The sequence below is a fragment of the Triticum aestivum genome, chromosome 4B (genome assembly GCF_018294505.1).
Source record: "Triticum aestivum cultivar Chinese Spring chromosome 4B, IWGSC CS RefSeq v2.1, whole genome shotgun sequence".
NCBI classification, from domain to species: Eukaryota; Viridiplantae; Streptophyta; class Magnoliopsida; order Poales; family Poaceae; genus Triticum; species Triticum aestivum.
The window spans coordinates 649,949,054-649,969,577 of NC_057804.1; the positions used below are offsets into that span (position 1 = coordinate 649,949,054).

General features: G+C 44.5%; 1 protein-coding gene across 1 annotated transcript; it reads right to left on the reverse strand.

Moving 5' to 3' along the window:
* Positions 1–17,497: 17,497 nt before the first annotated feature.
* LOC123089619 (BTB/POZ and MATH domain-containing protein 2-like) lies at positions 17,498–18,565 on the reverse strand. The gene has a single exon (XM_044511248.1). It carries the CDS (start codon positions 18,563–18,565, stop codon positions 17,498–17,500), a length of 1,068 nt encoding a protein of 355 aa, XP_044367183.1.
* Between the last annotated feature and the right edge of the window lie 1,959 nt (positions 18,566–20,524).

A 20,524-nucleotide genomic window follows, 5' to 3' on the forward strand; every position in this document is an offset into this window, starting at 1 on the left:
GAAAATCTCGAATTAATTGAAAGAAGGAAAATGAAAAATAAAAATGAAAAGGTAAAAAGCAAAATAGAAAACAGGCGGCGCCACCCTCCGTACATGGGCCGGCCCATTAGGGCGAACGAGAGGAGGAGGGGCGCTTCGTATTGAGAAAAAAGGGGTGGGGAAGCAGGGATCGAACCGTGGTCGCCTGTGCGGTAGACCAACGCCTTAGTCATAAGGCTAGCTCTATTTTTGTGTTAGATGAGTGTATCATCCTTTAAGAACCAAACCCGGTAGCGATTTTGAAATAACCCGAATCGTTTTACTTACGGATGGCAGAGTGGGTAATGTGTGCTAACTTTGAGGGCAATTCTAATGACGGACGACAGAAACTCAATTCTCTTTATTATTAGGTAAAGATAAAGATGTCTTAAAATTTCTGGTGCCTCTAGCTTCATAAGAAAAGATTAAATCTCTCATATATTACGTTTTTATCTGGAAGCCGCTCCATTCTTTGTTATATACTTCTGTTTAACCCAGTATCACATTATATATGTACCATGCATTTACTTCAGTGTCCACAAAGCCTTTTGAGTATGCTTTTATTTCCGGAGGACGCATCCTGAGTGACTACACATGAGCAGTTTTTCTTGCTCCGGCGTCGAGGCTCAGAACAACTAGTTAGTAAGTTTTTGTTTTGTTCTTCACGGAATTGATTACCACAATTAATCTCATAATTTCTGTGTTTTTTTGTCTTGCAGACCTAGACAGATAGGAAAGCACATCATTAGAGCCAGAGGGAGAAGATCAAGCTATATGTGATAATTTATATTCCCTAGGAAAATATACGATGAGGCTCCAGTTAACAACATATCCTTACCTGGGAAGATATTTGGCGAAGTGCTCTCTCCTAGCTGTGAGATATCTGTAACATTTGTGCCGCCTTATATTGAATATTTTCAGTCGACTGAACGTTTCAAAGATTGCACTAGTTCGTTTAGTTCAAATGGATGATAGGTTGACATATATTTGTTTGTGTATCCGTACACTTATTTTTCTTTTTTAAGGGCTACACTTGGTTTGCTATAGAAATTAGCTTTCCTGTTAATAATTTGATCACCTTTTCTTCATTGATCAAGTATCTTCTCATGGAGGTGTGGATGAAGGACCCCTCCAACGTGCAAAAAATTGGCACATGGAGCTGCCAGAGCCAAACGGCCCAACCTCACCGCCGACAGAAAAGCGCAGGATGGTGCATGGCGTCATCATCTATGTTGGATCGGTGGAGGATCACAGCGACACGTTGATATGGAAAGAGATGGTTTGGCAAGGAAAAGACCCATCTACTTTGCAGTTACTATACTTTGTCTATGAGAAGTTACTGTACATATGCATTTCCCTATCAGTATTCTGAAGCTAAACGAGGAAACTTGATATGTATGATTTGTCATGAGTTGGAACCAACAACTGCTTCTTCCATCTATTCTTCAATCTGTAGTCCATATTTTTTGCTTATAACTATACATCAGTTCCTAGTTTAGACAGAGGCTGAACTTCTTGTTTCAAATACTTGGAGAACACTTGTGATGCAGTGGCAACCCTCGGGGCATAAATAATCTACATTATAATGTCATTGAAGGAAATCACCTAAAATAGAAACTACAACTCGAAGTTGTATTATCGACACTTATGGGCCTGAACGACTAAGACTGATACTTGTAAGCCTATGAGCCCGAACGAATGAGATCCGTACTTGTGAGCCCGAATGTCTCAGAGCTATACTTGTGAGTCTGGACGACTAAGGGCAGTACTTTTAACCTCGAACAACTACGATCGGTACTTGTGAGCTCGGACGACTCAGAGAGTGGTACTTTTGACCTCCACTAGTAGAAAAGGAGGCATCAGTCCCGGTTCTTAGGGGCCTTTAGTCCCGGTTCTTGAACCGGGACTAAAGGGTCGTGACTAATGCCTCCCCTCTTTAGTCCCGGTTCAAACTGGAACCGGGACTAAAGGTCGCGGCCACGTGGAGCTCCACCTTTAGTCCCGGTTGGTAACACCAACCGGGACTAAAGGAAATTTTATGATTTTTTTTTTGATTTTTTTTTTCAAATTTCTGAATTATTTTAACCTCTAATCGCTAATCACCACCCCTCATCACTGCTCAATTTATCCCCTAATCTCTAATCACCCCTCATCATTCCTAATCATCTAACTTCCCGAACGGTCACCCATCCTCCCACTCCCCCAGCCTGAGCACGCTTAACTTCCGGGTTCTATTCTCCCTCGTTTCAAAGTCTGCACTTGTTGTTTTCCTGACAATAGTAAGATGTCAATCCTATTAACCCTCAGGAATTTTGCTTGAGCATGAAGTGACACATTTCACTGTTTGAGTTTGAAACTATTGTTTTAAAAAAAATAGTTATTTAGTAACACTAATATTTCTTGAATAACTAGTTTGACCATTGTTTGACCACAGTTTGACCATAGTTTGACCAGATTTGACCAAAATTCAAAATAACTAAAATAATTATTTAGTAACACTAATATTCTAGAATAATTAGTTTGACCATTGTTTGACCACAGTTTGACCACATTTTGAAATTTTTTCGATTCTTTCCACTCTAGATCTTAAAAGCCCCGTAACTTTTTTCTGTTAGGTTTTTGAGGATTTTGAAAATGTTTAACGGGGTTCCACCGGTAAAATTTGGATGTAACTTTTCGAGTAGATGATTTTTCATATAAAAAACTTTTTCATCCGAGTCAGTATGCAAAAGTTATGCCCATTTTACTAAATTCTAGAGAGATTTTGCAAATAAAGTCGAAATTCACATTTGCAAATTTTCCCAACAACTAGACCACATATCACATGGGAAACTTATTTTTTTTTTTACATTTTCATCATTTTATTTTATTTTATTTAAAACTGAAAAGGCGATCCGGGGGGGTTGGAGTTTGAAAATGTGACCTTTAGTATCGGTTTGTGCCATGAACCGGTACTAATGCCTCAAACCCCATTAGTACTGGTTGGTGGCTCGAACCGGGACTAAAGGTCTAACCTTTAGTCCCGGTTGGTGCCACCAACCGGTACTAATGGGCATCGCACCCTTTATTAGTCCCGGTTCTTGGCACCAACCGGGACTAAAAGGTCCAGAAGAACCGGGACAAATGGCCCACGTGGCCGCTGGACGCACGAACCGGGACTAATGCCCCCATTAGTCTCGGTTCTAGACTGAACCGGGACTAATGGGCTAACCCGGCCTAGACCAAAGCCCTCTTTTCTACTAGTGCTCGGACGACTCACAGTTATTCGTAGTGGTGCGTGTGGGCCCTGACGACCCATAGTTTTTGTTGGTAAGGGTTATTGAGAGTGACTAGTAGTGGTATTGGTTGCCTGAATGCCTAGAGGGGTATGGGATGGTATTGGTGGCCTGGACGAGCCATAGTGGTACTTATGGGCACACAACTAAAACTATGGGTCGTTCGATCCCAGTACTAGCACTATGGGTCATTCGATCCCACACTAGTAGAAAAAGAGCCTTTTGTCCCGGTTCGTAAGGGCCTTCTGTCCCGGTTTTGGAACCGGGACTAAAAGGTCGTTACTAATGCTCTTGGCCTTTAGTCCCGGTTCTTACACGAACCGGGACAGATGGGCCTCCACGTGGCCGCTGCGACCAGCCCAGGCAGGGGGGGCCTTTGGTCCCGGTTGGTGACACCAACCGGGACCAATAGGCATCCACGCGTCAGCAGCTGGCTGGAGCTAAGGTTTTTTTTAAAGGGCTGGTTTAGGGGTTTTGGGGGTTAATTTAGGTTGTTATTAGCTAGCTAATAGAGAGAAGTGTCATCTCTTATATATCTCCGTGCTTGGTTTAACTAGTGTGGAGCATGACGGACCGCTAAATCTAGACAAATCTCACAAAAAAATGTAGCTCCGAGGTCGAGCTTCGTGAGAAGAAAGCTTAACTAGTGTGGCTCGGGCATTTCATCGAACACCTCATGTGCATAGGAGGTGAGCTAGAGCACCCAAATGCCCTCCCCTCGTCGGCCAGAAAAAACAGAGTGCTCTGTCGCGGCGATGGGTATATATAGGCAAATTATTTGTCCCGGTTCGTGGCATAAACCGGGACTAAAGCCCCCCCCCTTCTATACCGGTTCAAGGCACGAACCGGTACCAATGGATGTGGGCCAGGAGCGCGGCCCATTGGTCCAGGTTCGTGCCTAAAACCGGGAAAAATGGGTCCAGACGAACCGGGACCAACGCCCACGAGGCCCCGGCCGGCCCCCTGGGCTCATGAACCGGGTCTAATGCCCCCCATGGGTCTCGGTTCGTGAAGAACCAGGACTAATGGGCTGGCCAGGCCCGAACCAAAGCCCTGTTTTCTACTAGTGCCACTAGTAGCACCAAATGGGTCGACTGGACCTAAAACTACAAGTATGGGCCGTCCGAGTCCACAAACGCGACTATGGATTGTCCGAACCTAGAACTGCAAGTATGGGCCATCTGGGTCCACAAGCACCACTAGGGGTCGTCCGGTCCCACAAATAACACTATGTGTTGTCAAATCCTACTACTAGCATTAGGGGCCGTCTGAACCCATAACTACCAGCATGGGTTGTCCAGACCCACAAGTAGCATTAACGGTCATCTGGAACCACAACTACCTTACCAGATAGTCTTGACACACTAGCACAACTGTACTTGTGGGCCCTGAGAACTAAGATCGTTACATGTGAGACCGAACGAGTAAGATCAATACTTGTGGGTGCAATTAAGATCAATACATGTGAGCGTAAACGAGTAAGTTCAGTGCTTGTGGCCCTGAATGACTGAGAGTGGTACTTGTGGGCCCGAACAACTAAGAGCGGTATTTTTGGTTCTGTATGAGTAAGACCAGTACTTGTGGGCCCGAAAGACTAAGAGTGATGCTTGTGGGCCTGAACAACTAAGACGGTACTTGTGGGTCAGAACGACTAAGATTGGTACTTGTAGGGCCGGACGACTAAGATCGATACTTGTGGGTCCAAATGACTAAGAGCGATACTTGTGGGACCGAACCACTAAGATCGGTACTTGTGGACCCTAGTGAAGATGATATATACTAATGAGCCTGAATGGGTAAGATCGTTTCTAGGGAGCCCGAACGAGTAACATCGGTACTTGTAGGCTCGGACTACTAAGATGGATCCTTGTGGGCCTGAACCACTAAGAGAGATACTTTGGGTCCAAAGGACTAAGATCTGTTCTTGTGGACCTAGACGACTAAGATCGGTACTTATGGACTCGGGTGAGTAAGATCAGTACTTGTAGGCTCGGACTACTAAGATTGATCGTTATGGGCCCGAACAACTATGAGCGATACTTATGGGTTCGAAGGACTAAGATCTCTTCTTGTGGAACAAAATGACTAAGTTTGGTACTAGTGAGCTCGAACGAGTATGATCATTCTGCACGCAGAGAGAACTTAAGAATGAGCATGGTGTTGAATGGTTCGTTAGTAGGCTTTAAGTTTTTGTTAGTAGGCTTTGAATTTTTGTCTTCCATCTTCATGCGGGTTGGGATGAAAGGTATACGTTCACTTCAAGTTTTGTTCTCCAAAGGATGGAATGATGTGAGAATTTTTTTTATCTATGTTTCAGATTGTCAGATTATAATTTCCAATATATCTCGAGTTCCAACCTTCTCTCGAATGAACCACTTTGTGAATACTGGTTTTCTCTTCAAATTTCCACTTAAAAATAGTGTTGCCTTCACAAACATATCATTTACACTAAACTGGAACATGCGTGTCTCCAACAGTGCTTTTACATTAAATTGTATTTTTTTCTTATATGATAGTGTTAGCTTTAGTAAACTATAGGTTGGAAGTGTGACAGTATTTTAGTAAAACTTCTACTGATGTTCGTCACCCATTAACTCCACACCTGATTCCTTTGTGCAGCTAGCCGTTCTCAGTCTCAGGACAGGACCGAATCACAAACCACAGTAACCTGAACCTTGAACATCCTGCAGATCATCGGTCCACTCAATCTGCTCATCACGAAGCAGCAAATCATTTCCTGCTCAACATGAGGCAGCAAATCATTTCTGTGCTAGACCACCCATCGCTTGTGTGCACTCATGGCTCACAAATACATAAACAAAAGCTGGTAATATAAGCTTTCTTTTCTAGACCTCCAGATCCCATGCCAAGAAAACTGCACAGAGGTGAAGGCTGGTGAAAAACGAGACATGAAGCCTTTTGTCAGCTAAGTTTAAGTTGATTCAGACAACGCTCGCAACAAAGGGAGAGGATGAACAACGATGGCCTATGTACCCTTTTTCATTCATGGAGATGATATGAGACCAATGCGGGTATTCATGGCCCCCATTTTTTTCCTAGCTTTTAGACTGCACGCAGAGAAGTAAAATTGTGCCAAGGACTACTGCTACTACTGATCATTGTTGTCTGAAAACACGGGAGAGAGATCAGAGTTCAGAGAGCATCGTCATCACCTGCAAAGGACAGAGGATAATTAGGATCAACTTACTATATCTTCCTGCATATAACATACAAATAAATAATTGGTGTGAATCATGTGACGGATGAAAAATGAACCCTTTTATGTTGAATTTCAATCATGTCGATGGTCAAGTATAACATCAAACCTAGTGGGTTCCCAAAAGTGGCCTCGGTCAAACAAGTAAAATCAGGTAGAAAAGACAATGAATCACATAATAGCGAACCCATGCAAAACTTGGAAAATTACTGAGAAAAGCTCAACCCATGCAAATCATGTAGAAAAGACAATGAATCACATAATATGTCAGGAAATTAGGATGATCAGGACATATCTTGGAGAATATATATACTTGCTAAATTATGCAATGCCTGCATGGTAAAAAATGCGGTTAGGACCATGGTTTTTAATTCCAGTTTCAGAAAAATTTCAGCGCCAACCAAAATCACCGAAATTCAGTGAATTTCAGTGATTTTAGTTTCCATTTCAGTCAAATGACTGAAATATTCACTCAAATTCAATTGAAAATATGAAAATGTGAAAAAAATATTTGAATTCCTGTGTTGCAGTGAAACTGCTGAAATATTTTGGTTGAAACATAATATTTCAGTGTCCACTACAAGAAATATGTCAACTTATGACCTTCTGTCAGTGACCCTCGAAGAATTGGTCATAAATTTATGACCATTTTAGACCAATTGGTCAAAAGCTGTTCAGGGGGCTTCAAACCCTAAACCATTGCGACCATTTTGGTCAGAAAGGTCGTAATTTCCTTACACGAAATGGTCACAAAGCAAACAGTGCTAGTCCGCTGCCTTATTTCTAGTTGTTAATGACCAATATAGATGGTCATAACCTTGTAGATTGTGGTGGGTTGTGATGACTAGGCGCCATCTCATCAGTTTTGCCTGTGTCATGTCCATGTGGCAGTTTTTGCCCTAGGTTGTGAAGCAACCTATATTTCTATCATTCCCAAAATTCCCAAAAAAATCTCATAAATTCTTTGGGTCATATCTTCATCAAATATGTAAAAATCTTCCTTGCGTAGTTCAAAAATAATTCAAAAATATTCATTTTCCTATTCTGTTCAGAGTAACAGTTTGTGAAGGAAGTACCACTTTGGCATGTCCAAATAGTATCCATTTTCTACAGTGCTTTCCTATGACCAAATAACGATCCTCCACCAAATGCCAGCTCAATCCATTCATTATTTTGAGCCGAGCTTCAACATTCATATTTATGTCCAGTGTGGTGGTTTGCAAAGCAAGTACCACCTAGGCTCCTCCTTTTGAGCTGGAAATTTGTGAAGACGGTCTTCTTAGTAACTGATCATCCTCAGCCAAAACTCACGCCCATTAGCCATGTACATTTCCTGTACCGCTAATCAAACACTTGGCCGCTAATTCATGTTTGAGCATCGATCGGTAACAAGGTGAGACCATCGTGATCCACCCTCCTACTTCCTTCTCGTGATTCCCTAACTGCTCAACATGTCGATCTGTTCTAAACATCTGAAGCTTGCTGTGTGTAGGGTGACTAGTGATGTTCAGTGTTTATTGTGTGTGTTTTCTACACACACACACACACACACATGGTCCTTACGTTTCAATCTCCTCTGCTGCTTACTGACAGAGTACTACGCACGTATAGTAGTTGAGTAGTAGTGTGTAGGGACTCTTGAGGAAAGTTTACGTACTTAAACATTATGCTTAAAATAAAGTTGTAATTCCCTTGTAGTAGTATGTTTATGAATGGCTGCATGAAATGATTGTCCAGTACTTCAAATATTTGAATCGGGGTTAATGTAATCACTTGCTGCATCCTGTTTGATTGACCGGAGATGCTAATAGGAAAGCAAAGCAAATAGGAAAAGCATGTGCTGCTACTTTTGCTTATCCTCCGCACACAAGTAAAGCGAAGCATCCTATTTTGATTTCTTCATTCATGATGCATAAAATTCTGGTATTGTGTTCATATAGCTAATCTGCTGGTGTTGTGCATAAAATTCCAGGATCTTTGCGTGTAAGTTCTGGCTGTAGTGCCTATCTTTAGTAAGATTAAATTGCTACTATTACTGATGAATGGTTGAGTTCTAAAACTTGAAGTAGCACCTACTTTCTGGTCCTGTAGTGTTTAAAACTGATAATTATGATGCATTGGTCGTCCATATGGCCTTCTTTTTTAATGCATATATATGATGTAGTTGATAGGCCTTGATCTCAACCTCTCAAGTTTATGTTCCCTGGTGTGTAGTTAACTTGTCATTTTTATTGGCAAGCGTGTAACGAATTTATTAGAATTTTTCTCCTATTGCCGTGTACAGTATGTAGCAAAAAGGTCTATATTACTGAGGATGTATAATGTAGAAGTATAGAAACCATAAATTCAAGCTTCTGCTGTAGCATGCTCAATATATATTGTTATAGAATAGTGTTCTGCAAAAGGTTGAAACACCATGGTCTCAGTCATTTGTAGGAAATAGAAACACTAAGGCTGACATGCACTTCACTGTTTCACTTGTTTTTTCCAATTTAATTTTGTGGATAGTAAATTTGCGATTGTACGCCTTTTGTGAAAAAATTGCATTTTACGTTTCCATGCCCTGTAATGCTGAAGCATGGTTCTCTGATATTCTGCACCACTGAAAGGCTGATATCTTGTATAAATTTGGCTTTTGGCAGGTAATCCTTTTCCCTGCCATGTTCAGGTGCATCACTCTGATGCCGATGAAGGGTGAGATCTTTGGTCGACACTATGGAGAAGACCCTGAAGCCTGGTGTGTTCCTCAAATCGGGACTGGTAGAAACCGAAGGGCTACTTGAAGTTGTCAAAGGGCACTTGTAGAGCTTGTGGTTGCGATTACACTTGTAGAGACTTGTAGAGCTTGTGGCCGTGATTACCATTGTATCTAAGTTATATGATGTAACAGACTTATTTTGGCTGATATTTGAAGTATTATCTGTGCTTTCTGGTTGTTTTGATTTGAATATTGGTTATTTATTTACCGATGAATAGAAAACATGGACCCACATATTAGAACATGACAATCGGGACCCATTTGAGTACTGGACCCATCTCCTAAAAAAATACAAACCGTTGAGCCAGAAAGGCCTTGACCCAAAAACAAAAAAGGCTGAAATATTAGGCCAGGCCCATGTAGCAGACCGGAATGACAAAAAAATGATAACTAAAAAGGCCGAATTAATGGGCTCGGCCCATGTAGAACACCAAATCGGACCGGGCTGAATCTTGTGCCACATCAGCTTGCCACGCTGGATGCCTACGTGGCCTGGGGAGGTTGCTAGTGACCAAAACGCCACAGTAGGAATATTTTAGTCGTAAACGTCTTTGACCATTCCAGAAGAAAGGTCGCTATAGTCAGTTTACGACGGCCAGCTTTTGACCTTCTATTTTTGGTCACAAAAAGGTCATAAATGGAAATTTGTGACCTTTCAGTGACCAATAGTGGTGGTCATAAGTTGACATATTTCTTGTAGTGCTACTGAAATTACTGAAATTCAGTGAATTTCACCGGAATCTCATTGAAAGTGAAAACCATGGTTAGGACTATGAGGGAAACAATTTATTTGTGCAATAGCCCTATCTAGAAACAATAAGATCCTTTTCTAGTTTTATGGTATTAATAGTTGCTTGATCAAATATAGTAGTTAAATATTATTGAAAATTCTGTTAGAGTGGATGCCTTGGAAAGTTAGTACTCAGCAGCTAGACAAAGGCCCAGATCCAGATAAAAGATAAATTGTGCATACTTTTCTAGTCAGTTGTGGGGAGGTCCAGATCCAGTTGCTCCCAACCTCGTGAAGCTAACAATATGTTGCAGTCTCTGACCAATCTCCAGCTGCGTCCCTGCTCGCCCACTGCAGCACTGACAACTGCGGCTCCTTCACCCTCCCTGTCCTCATATCTCTTGATTAGTTGGGATCTGCGGAGAGTATTGATATGATATAGAGACGGCAGATGCAAACAATATAATTTCTTTACTACAAACAGAAGCGCAATACCTAAACAGATCATTGTAGAAGAGAAGACCAAACTGGCTATAGCAGCCGAAGTTATGTTGGAGATGGAGCGGTAAGGTCATTCCATGCTCAGGGCGTCTCCTTCCACCCCACCCTTGCCGTTGTACTCCACCATGCTCCTCCGCGTCCCCGAGGATCCTGCACCGGGCGGCATGCACGGCAGTGGATGCAGCCCCAGCGCCATCACCACGTACCCGCTCGCGTCGTCTAAAGATTCACGAGGGACCCGGCGGGAGTGGGAGCGGAGATTAATCCGAGAGCCAAGGAGGAGACCTTCTGGGGAAGGGACACTGATGGTGGGAGAAACTGGAAGTCATGGTCGGAGGCGGTGGCAGGCGAAGTGGCGGCGGCCGGCGGTGGCTCTAGGGTTTAGCATTGCCCGCGAAAGAGGGTGAGAGGAATTTTTCTGCGTGGCTCTGTCTTGGGCCTTGTTGGGCCTGTGCACGCTCGATGCATCAACGCGGGACAGATAGGACTATTATACCCGTAATATAAAAAATATAATACTTTAAGTGAAGTTTCCAGATCTAACGGACAGAAAAATCTAGAGGTGGAGTTACGTGAAATTACGAGTCGTAACTCTCCAATCACCCTAAAAGAGCTCCTCAAAGGAACATCCATGCACAAGGGGATGGGAGGAGTTGACTCCCTTGGAGACACCGTGAGCCCGAGTCAGGTGCAGGGGAGCTACGTAGCGCGCAGGGTGGTGCTCTCCGCCATCAATGCACCATGACCGCCTCCTCCTCCTCCCTCCATTGTCGGCCCGTGGTGGAGCCGAAGCCGCTCGTCGTTGTTGCAACTGGCGTCTCGACATGCCGGACAACTGAGCCAGAAGATACAACCTCGTCGTGGGGAGATAGAACCGGCAACGCCGGGAGCTTCAAGCCGACGTCGCACATCCTCATCGTGGGTGAGCTGCAACCGGCAACACCGCTCATTCTCATCATGGGGGATGTCGGGACCCTTGATGACAGAAGCTGCAACCCCCTGTCGACCGAGCAACAAGGCTCTCCAGTCACCGCAATCACCGTGGCCAGTTCTAGCAAATGAGACTGACGGTTCCAGCAAACGTGGTGCCGGTTCCAGCACATCGTCTCGCAGTTTGCAACAACTTTTTTTAACCAGCCGTTGTGACTGCAATGAGTGCTAGAACCAGCATTTGCCTGCTGCTAGTAACATACACATAGGGGTTCACAATGTAAAATGACCAGAAAGTAATAAATGAAGCTCTATGTTACCATAAATGTGACACTATCCACTGTGAAGAGAGTAACATAGACATGTTACTAGTAACATATGCATATTACTGGTCTAAAATCAACTCTAGCAGCCTCTTAAATTGCCCCGACCCGCAAAATAATCGCCAGTTCACGGTTTTGGGCGGAAAAAGTGACTCGAACAGGCAACTTAAAAGCATCCAACCTATAAAAAAGATTGAGGGGTGTGGTAAAATCCCCCTCCGACCCGCGAAAACACCCCCCCCCACACACACACACACACACTCCCCCCGAACCCATCGGTGCCTTGTATCCCGCAGAAGCGGTTGGCGGGAGGGACATTTCAACTCGCACGCTCCCCACATCCCCTCCCGCAGACGCCCGCCACCGTCGCCGCCAGCTGCCGCCTGCGATTTCGGCCATTCCGGCCAGCGAATCGCGCCGCTCACCTCGGATTCGACGAACCGAGCCACTACGACGTTGCCGCCGCCCCGGATCAACCGCCTCGAGCCTCCACCAGCCCCAGATTCGTTGAACCACCACCTGTCGCCGCCGCCCCGGTGAGCCCATTTCCCCTCACCTTGAGCTCAGTTGTAGAAATTTCGTTGATGCGGCCATCGAAGCGGGTTTTTCAGATGGATTTGAGCCCGTGCGAGCAATTTTTTCTCGAGGATTCATCCTCGTCCGACGACTCGGACATGGAATCGATGCTCGAGTGCCATTGTCAGCAGATGGTCGTGGTGCTTCTAGCCATGAAGGAGGAGGAGGATCGAAACCTCAAAAGACGGTGAGGTTCAACCGTCGGCCGTCTTTGCATCACTTGCAACCGCCGTCTCAGAAGTATGATGTTGATACAAGACTACTTCGCTGACAATCCAACATATCCGTTGCACCTCTTCTGGAGAAGGTGTTGAATGTGCCGATCACTCTTTGTACAAACTGCGCAAGCTTGCGATGCCAATTGTCGGTTTTTTACTCAAAGGAGAAACGTCGCAGGCTTGTTGGGTTTTAGCATCTATCAAAAAATATCCACGCCTAGGCGTGTGATTGCATATGGTATTCCGGCTGACTATGCCGACAAGTATCTTCGCATTGACGAAGATACTACATTTGAGTCACTGTGTAGGTTTGCCAAAGTGATGATCCGCGTCTTTGATCCTGTCTATCTTCGTGCACACAACAAGGAAGACACAATAAAGTTAATGGCAGCAAATGAGAAGCGAGGTTGGCCCAACATGCTAGGAAGCATTGATTGTATGCATTGGACTTGGAAAAACTGCCCGAAGGCATGGCATGGGCAATTTTGGGGCAAGTCTCGTAAGGCAACAATTGTGCTAGAGGTTGTAGCATCCGAGGATTTATGGATTTGACATTGTTTTTTTGTATGCCAGGTACTCTCAATGATAACAATGTGTTGCAACGATCTCATTTGTTTGCTAGACTTGCTAGTGGTGATGCTACTGCTTGCAACTTCACGGTGAATGGGCAGGAGTACACAAAGGGGTACTATCTTGCAGATGGTATTTACCCCTCTTGTTGTACATTAGTGAAGAGCATCAAAAAGCCCAAAACCAAAAAGCATACTGAATTTGCAAAGGTGCAAGAGGCTACCCAAAAAGATATAGAAAGAGCCTTCAGGGTTTTGCAAACTAGATTTGCCATTGTTCATGGTCCTGCTCGTTTTGGGGACAAGAAAACCCTAAGCAACATCCTGACATGTTGTGTCATTCTTCACAACATGATCATCGAAGATGAGAGTGACTTGAACTTGGAGTTCTTCACGACAATGTCGGTAGCCGTGTGAAGCCAGCTAGAGGCCCTGACCGCATACAAGCATTTCTTCAGACATACCGGCAGGTTGAAGATGCAGACACCCACCATCAGCTTCAAGAGGATCTCATTGAGCATCATTGGCAGAGGCATGGCCAAAGGCATTGAGCACATTTGGCAAAGGCACCGGCCAGTTTTACATTCATTTCATTTAATTCATGTGTGATCAGTATCATTGTTGTATTCGAAACAATTGTTGTAACAAATTATTAGTTTTATTTGGTGACTCGAATAATGTATTTTGGATTCATAATATTCACATCTTATGTTATTTGAGATGTGTTAAATTCTGAAATATGTGTTAAATTCTAAAAATCACGCGTTTTGCAGGCTCGACCGGGCTGCGGCCAAACATAATTTACGGTTCCGCTATGCGGGTTCTGTTCGGCCGCAGCCCGCGCGAGCCTGCAAAACGTGTTTTCCGCGAACTGTAAACGCGCAATACGGGTCGGCAATTTAAGGGGTCTGCTAGAGTTGCTCTAAGGTACTCCCCACTATGACTAGCCTTATGTTTTGCTTGAACATGCTAGTTTTTTTCTTTTTTTGTCACAGTATTTTTCTTTCAGTTTGTTGGTGTGGCTATTTTATTGCAACAGTTGTACCCAGCCAAATGTTTTGCTTCAACTAAACATTTGGAGGTTTTGTTGCTGACAGTTTTTAATGCTGCATTAGTGGTTGTTATTGCTGCAACAGATGTTATTTTCAGCTAGAACCGACTAATTTTTTTTGCTTCAATCGACCATTTTGGTTTTTGCTACTGAATTTTTGCTGGATACATGGCAGTGCTAGTCGATGATGCCGGCAAGCCGGAGCCGGTGACGTGAGAGATTTTGCTGCAACCATGACGACTGTGCGTCGGAATCGGCCACATTTCGAGTTACAGTCATCGACAGCAGATGCCGTCACACAATGACGGACCTACTGCAATCTCGGTAGACATGACACGAGGGACGGCAAGCTGATGGCAGTGCTAATGCTGCCAGGGCTGGTGACATCGACGAACGCGGCCGCTGTGTCTCACGAAGGAGCAGCCAATAGACAGGCGCGGTACGCAGCGACTACGAGCTCCGCCTGGGTGCGTTGTGTGGGGGCGGAAGGTTAGGGGCGAAGGAGATATCATATCTGAACGGCTAGGAACGAAATAATCAAATGGACAGGGTGAGACCGGCCCAAATTTGGACCGGCCGACCGCCGCCAAGCGCTGTCCTTTGAAATGTTGAAATTATTTACTGGACACAACTTGGTGGCGCTCGTGTGCTCTACCACAGCCAAGGCGCACACACCATTATTAACGAAAAATAATCACCCTTGTCTTCACTCACTACTGCGGGAATGCTTAGTAGTGGCGGGAGCTAAAAGTCCATCAGTGGCGGGCGAGTCTCTCAGGGGCTCCCACCTTGCTAATAGGTCATCAGCCCGCCACTGATAGGATGGGGGGCAATGATACAGACCTGCCACAAGTCAGTGGACATACGTGCGGAGGGCATTTTCTTCCGCCTGTCACTGCTATGTTTACTAGGATGCACTGAAAATTGACGGCGTTGTTCGCCGCTGGTGATTCCTCTAGTTACCTCTTTGCCGGAGAAAAGGTGAGGGAGGCGGTGTTCAATTCACGTTGGTTGTTAGAAATTAGGAGATAAGGAGAGGGAGACGAAGCAGAGGTGGCATTGTTGGGGTTCTGTCGTTCTGGATCTGACGGCGCCGGGCACCGCAGGCGTCACATCCCCATGCTCCCGGCGATGCAGCCATCTATTGGGGAGGTGGCCGAGAGTAGCAGCAGCATGGTGACTCTCGAGCTCAGGGCGGGGAGAAGCTCCATGGGAGGGGGAGGAGGTGGCTTTGGACCCTACCACACGTCCCCGTGGAGCTCGCTGGCAGGGAGAACTTCCGTGGGATAGGTGACATCGATGTTTTTTAGTATGTAAGTATCTTTGCCACTACATTTTTTCATATCCAAATTCTTGCAATTAACTGCCATGTGCTTTCTTGTAGGAAGCATTTTCTTGCATGGATGGTGAGAAACAGAAAGCGACAAAAGGTATCTTGAAATCAGCCCGGAAGATACTCTCTGACGTCAAGCACACGCTGCAGTACAAAGCCGTGATGTAGTGTTGGCCATTCGATGACAAGGGGCTTAATATGACGAGGAAGTTTGCTTGCCAGACCAACTTGGAGAGAGAAGAATACTTGTCGATGGTAAGTGACAACATTGGTTGCTAGTACTTTGATTCATCCGCCTCTTGTTAGTCAATGATTTGATTATGTCTAACTAGGTGAGGAACCCTGGATGAAGGAAGATTGTTGGACGACCTTGTTTGACATGTGGTGTGACCCGGCGTGGCAGGCGCAACATGTGGAGAAGGGAAATGATCGCGCCAAAATGCCAGGCCCGGCTCATTTCCAGGGGAGCCGGGACCTAACCATTTTGAAGCAAAACATGGTATGTGGATTAAGATGTTAACTTTTTCACACATCCTATGAAGAAAGGTATCCAAGACAAGCATTTTTGAGGTGCACGGTGTGGTGCTGCTCCGCTAAAGCTAGGATGGTTGCAACTGTTTGCACATCAATTCCCTTGCATAGCTTCCCTTCGCAAATGACCTTTAGCCTGTCCAGTCCATACCGATCCGCGGCAACCAGCAAGTGCTGAAATGCCATATCCTGATCAACATCACAATTACTTGGCAGGGAATCTGTGTATATGAAGTGAAGAAGTGCCTCGAAGATGACAGGCACCATGTCGTCGATCTTGATGCACTTGATGGTGGACTCCTCCATTGGACCAAAGAGCTCGGCCCTGAAAACCGAGGATCGTGCAGCTAACACGCATCTATGTGCAGTGAAGAGCTGACCGCCGACACTGAATGTCACATCCACACCTTCCCCATCCTTCAGCTTGCACTTGTCGATAAACTTGGGCCAGCCCCGTATAGTACCTACCGACCGAAAGATATGTGTTCCGCCCTCTAGATTCGTAGTAGTTTTTCCATCTTTCCCCACTAAGCTGAAAGTGTACCTCACCTTCACAGTCGTTGTTGCTCCACTGCAGAAACACAAGAAGACTGACAGGTAGGCGGCTTTGTCCTCCTCCTCCCATCCATCAGGGTAGATCCTGATGTCCCAACCGTAGCCGCAGACACTGAATATGCTCGAGCTAACGAACTTGCCGGCTCCCATGCCCTCGAGAAGCGAGTACCTAGCCACCTCGAAGTTGTGGGCGGTGGTGGCGCACTCGGTCAGGCACCTTGATGATGTCTCGGGTATGGACTTGTTAACTGAAGAAGTTGAATTTTTGTTACCCATGGCGCAGGAAGGAATGAAATGGAAGCTGCAGGCTTTCGGGGTGCTAGCAACCTGAATGTTCTTGTACCCATGTGAAGACAACCAAAGTTCCGTTGATTAATTATTACAATGAGAGCAGTCCCAATGCTTGTACTTATCTAAATTGGCCAAGTCAGATATGCCACCGGAGAGAAAGAGAAAGGAATTGTACGTTATGCCATCGGAGATGGGATTCTCACAGGGCCTAAATGTGTCTACCATGCATCTGATCTGATTGCACAAGTACAAAACCAGACAGAGGAAACTTGGAATGTCTGAAAATGGAAGGGACTCTGGTACAGCAAATAAGGTCGGGTTCAGAAATTCAATCCAGTACATATCCATGTCAGAGCGTGTATACCTTATGTTGTTTGGTTCTACAGGAAATTTCATTACCAAAACAAAGAGAGAAACAAAACAACTCAGCAGAAATGAAAAAAAGAACCATGTTGATTTTCTCAGAACTTTTACCTCAAATGTCAAGAGCACCAAGTACACATTCTCGAAGAGAATTTCAGTTCTGCAACCGACAAACCAGACAGATGATAAAAGAAAATCAATATAGAGCATGACTAGGGATCCAAACTTAAAACAAAAAATCTAGAGCCAGACTGCTCATCATACTCCTGACGGTGGCGCAACCTTCTCTAAGATGTCCATCATAATCCATGGGCAGCTTGCTATGATGTGCTTGAATCCATCAGTCTCCTTGACAGCTCGAAGCACGTCCTGTGAAGAAAGGTATCTGAGACAAGCATTCTTGAGCTGCGCGGCGTGGTGCTGCTCCGCTAAAGCAAGGGTGGTTGCCACTGTTTGCACGTCAATTTTCTGGCATAGCTTCCCTTCACAAATGACCTTTAGCCTCTCTAGTCCATACCGATCTGCGGCAACCAACAAGTGCTGCAATTCCACATTCTGATCCAGATCGCAGTTACTAGGCCATGAATCTGTGTATATGAAGTGAAGAAGTGCCTCAAAGATGATGGGCTCCATGTCATCTATCTTGATGCGTCTCTTGGTGGTCTCCTTCATCTGACCAAAGAGCTCGGCCTTGAACACCAAGGATCGCGCGGCTAGCACGCATCTATGCGCGCTGAACAGTTGGCCACCGACATTGAATTTCACATCGACGCCTTCTCCATCCTTCAACATGTTTGTGAAGTGTGTTTGGAGGTCTGACTGCGGGACCGAGACTACAGTTGTGCTATCTTCCGTGCGAGGCTCTTTGATGACGGTCAAAACACACCTGATTGTGATGCAGTCGTCATTGCGGGATAGCAGTTCCTTCAGCTTGGACTTCTCAATATACTTGGGCCAGCCCCAGTAATTCGACTGAAAGGTATGTGTCTCGCTCTTTAGATTACTAACTTTTCCATCTTTCTCCAGCAAACTCAAAGTGAACTTCACCTTGACACCCGTTGTTGGCTTACTACACATGTTCAAGAAGGCAGACACGTAGGGAGCGTTGTCCTCCTCCTTCCACCCACCAGGGTAGATCCTGATGTTCCAGTCATAGCCGTCGACGCTGAAATCGCTCGAGCTAATGAACTTGTCGGCACCCATACCCTCAAGCAGCGAGTACCTAGTCACCTCGAAGTTGTGGGCGGCGGTGACGCACTCGTTCAGGCATCTGGACGAGGTCTCGGATATGGGCTTGTTAACTGAAGAAGATGAGCTGTTGGCCATGGCGTGGAATGGAATGAAAGGGGAGTTGGGAGTGTGGCTGTAACCTGAATCCTCTTGTAGAGTAGTACTCCTACTTCAGGAAGAAGATGAGTAGTTGGCCATGGCGTGGGTGCAATGAAACAGAAGTTACATACATGACTCAGGAAGACGTTTCGTCTTCAGTAAAGAAGGCGGCGTTGAACAAGTTCCCATGCGATTAAACGACCGTGCATGCAACGTTTCCAATTCCAATGCTGTATTTATGGCCAAGTGACGGTGCTGTTAATTCCAATGTTTCGGCAATTCAAAACTCAACTAAAAAAATTTGGTTGTCGCCTGACGGTCAAAATCAGCACTACCACGCAAAAAGGACCGTGCTTAAATGCAGAAAATAAACGAGAGGCAGAAAAACATCGTTTCAAGATCCTCCGCCAAGACGTACGTACGTCTTGGATCATGATTTGGAGCAGCAAAGCATGTTCGCTGCAAACTTAGCAAGCTACAAAACCACGTGTAAACGAACCAGGCCTATACTATACAGAGGGAAAAACAATTCTCTATTGGCAGACCCCAAGTCGGAAATAGTTTTTCAGGATCTGATCCCATGTTGCTCTTTTGATTTTATTTATTTATTCTGATAAAAGAGAGCTCACTCTCCGATTTCCATTACTAGAATGCTCTTTCAAAAATGATGGGCGTATGGCATTTTTCGATGAAAGATGGATTCAGTAAGCCAGTTTCTTGTATCACGTCTTCCATTACAATCATGCTTGGCTACGCGATTATATTGTTGCCGGACATGGCAGAGTGGCATGACACCGGCTTGTTAGACACGACACGCTCTAAGGCAACACATTGTTTCGGCAATATATATAAGAGAGCATCGTACAACGGATACACATGTTTATATGCTGGGATCTATCATTGCTTTCCTATGTTGGTCGATCAACGAAGAGAAACAACTCCATTCACTAATATAAAAGTACACACGAATTAAAATGAATGAACAAACATACTCCCTCTGTAAAGAAATGTAAGAGTGTTTAGATCACTAAAGAGTAGTAATCGCTCCTATATTTATTTTTACAGAGGAAGTAATAATGAATGAAGGGAGTAGAAGGCAATGAGTTTTAATCTTGTACACCAAGATTGTAATAAAGAAGATAAATACTCCATCCGTCTAGGTGTGTAAGTCATCTTACGAAAACCAAATAATCCCAAAACACTTAGACGCGGTGCATTAAATTCTACCTCGTTTCTTATTTTTTACATATCAACCAATAAGAGAAGTAAGGTGTGCATGCTTTTAATGACTTGAGACTACCAAACACGACATGCAGTGGTTAGTTCATTGCGCAATGCTATTAATTAGCAAATGAACATTAAGTTTCCTGTTTTTCCCTCCTCCTTGGTCACGGTGCACAACCTAAAATGACTTACTCACCTAGACGGAGGGAGTACCTAAGTTTCTCTCCCTATGTCTCGTTTGAGTTATTGCTATTGTGTTGATAACTGTGCTGTGTGTTTATGTGCTTGATTAAATCACATGATTGGCATGTGCGATGCAAACGATTGCCAAGTGTGGTCAGATGACTACGTTTCACAACAAATTTTGCAACAATTGTGACATATATCTTCCAAGTGACCTAAACATGAACTTTGCACTGCATCACCCTACGGCTTGTGCTTCAACATGTATTCCCAAGAAATTTCGATAGTATGCTTGTACAAATTCTAACCAAATGTACACTTGGGAATCTTCTACGTCTGATAGCTAGGCCCCATTAACCTATGTCTCTCAATATGTACACATACCACCTCAACATGCAAACATTCATCCACCTCAACATGCAAATATGCATGAGAAAATACTCAACTCAATGATTAAGTATAGTAAATCATATGTCTTTTTATTAATTTTACTTCTTATAGTATTATTTAAATTTCCATTCCATACAAATAGATCTAATATAATATTAT

Excerpts from the sequence above, each read along its gene's own strand:
- LOC123089619 (XM_044511248.1), bottom strand. The coding sequence starts at position 18,565 with ATGGCCAACAGCTCATCTTCTTCAGTTAACAAGCCCATATCCGAGACC.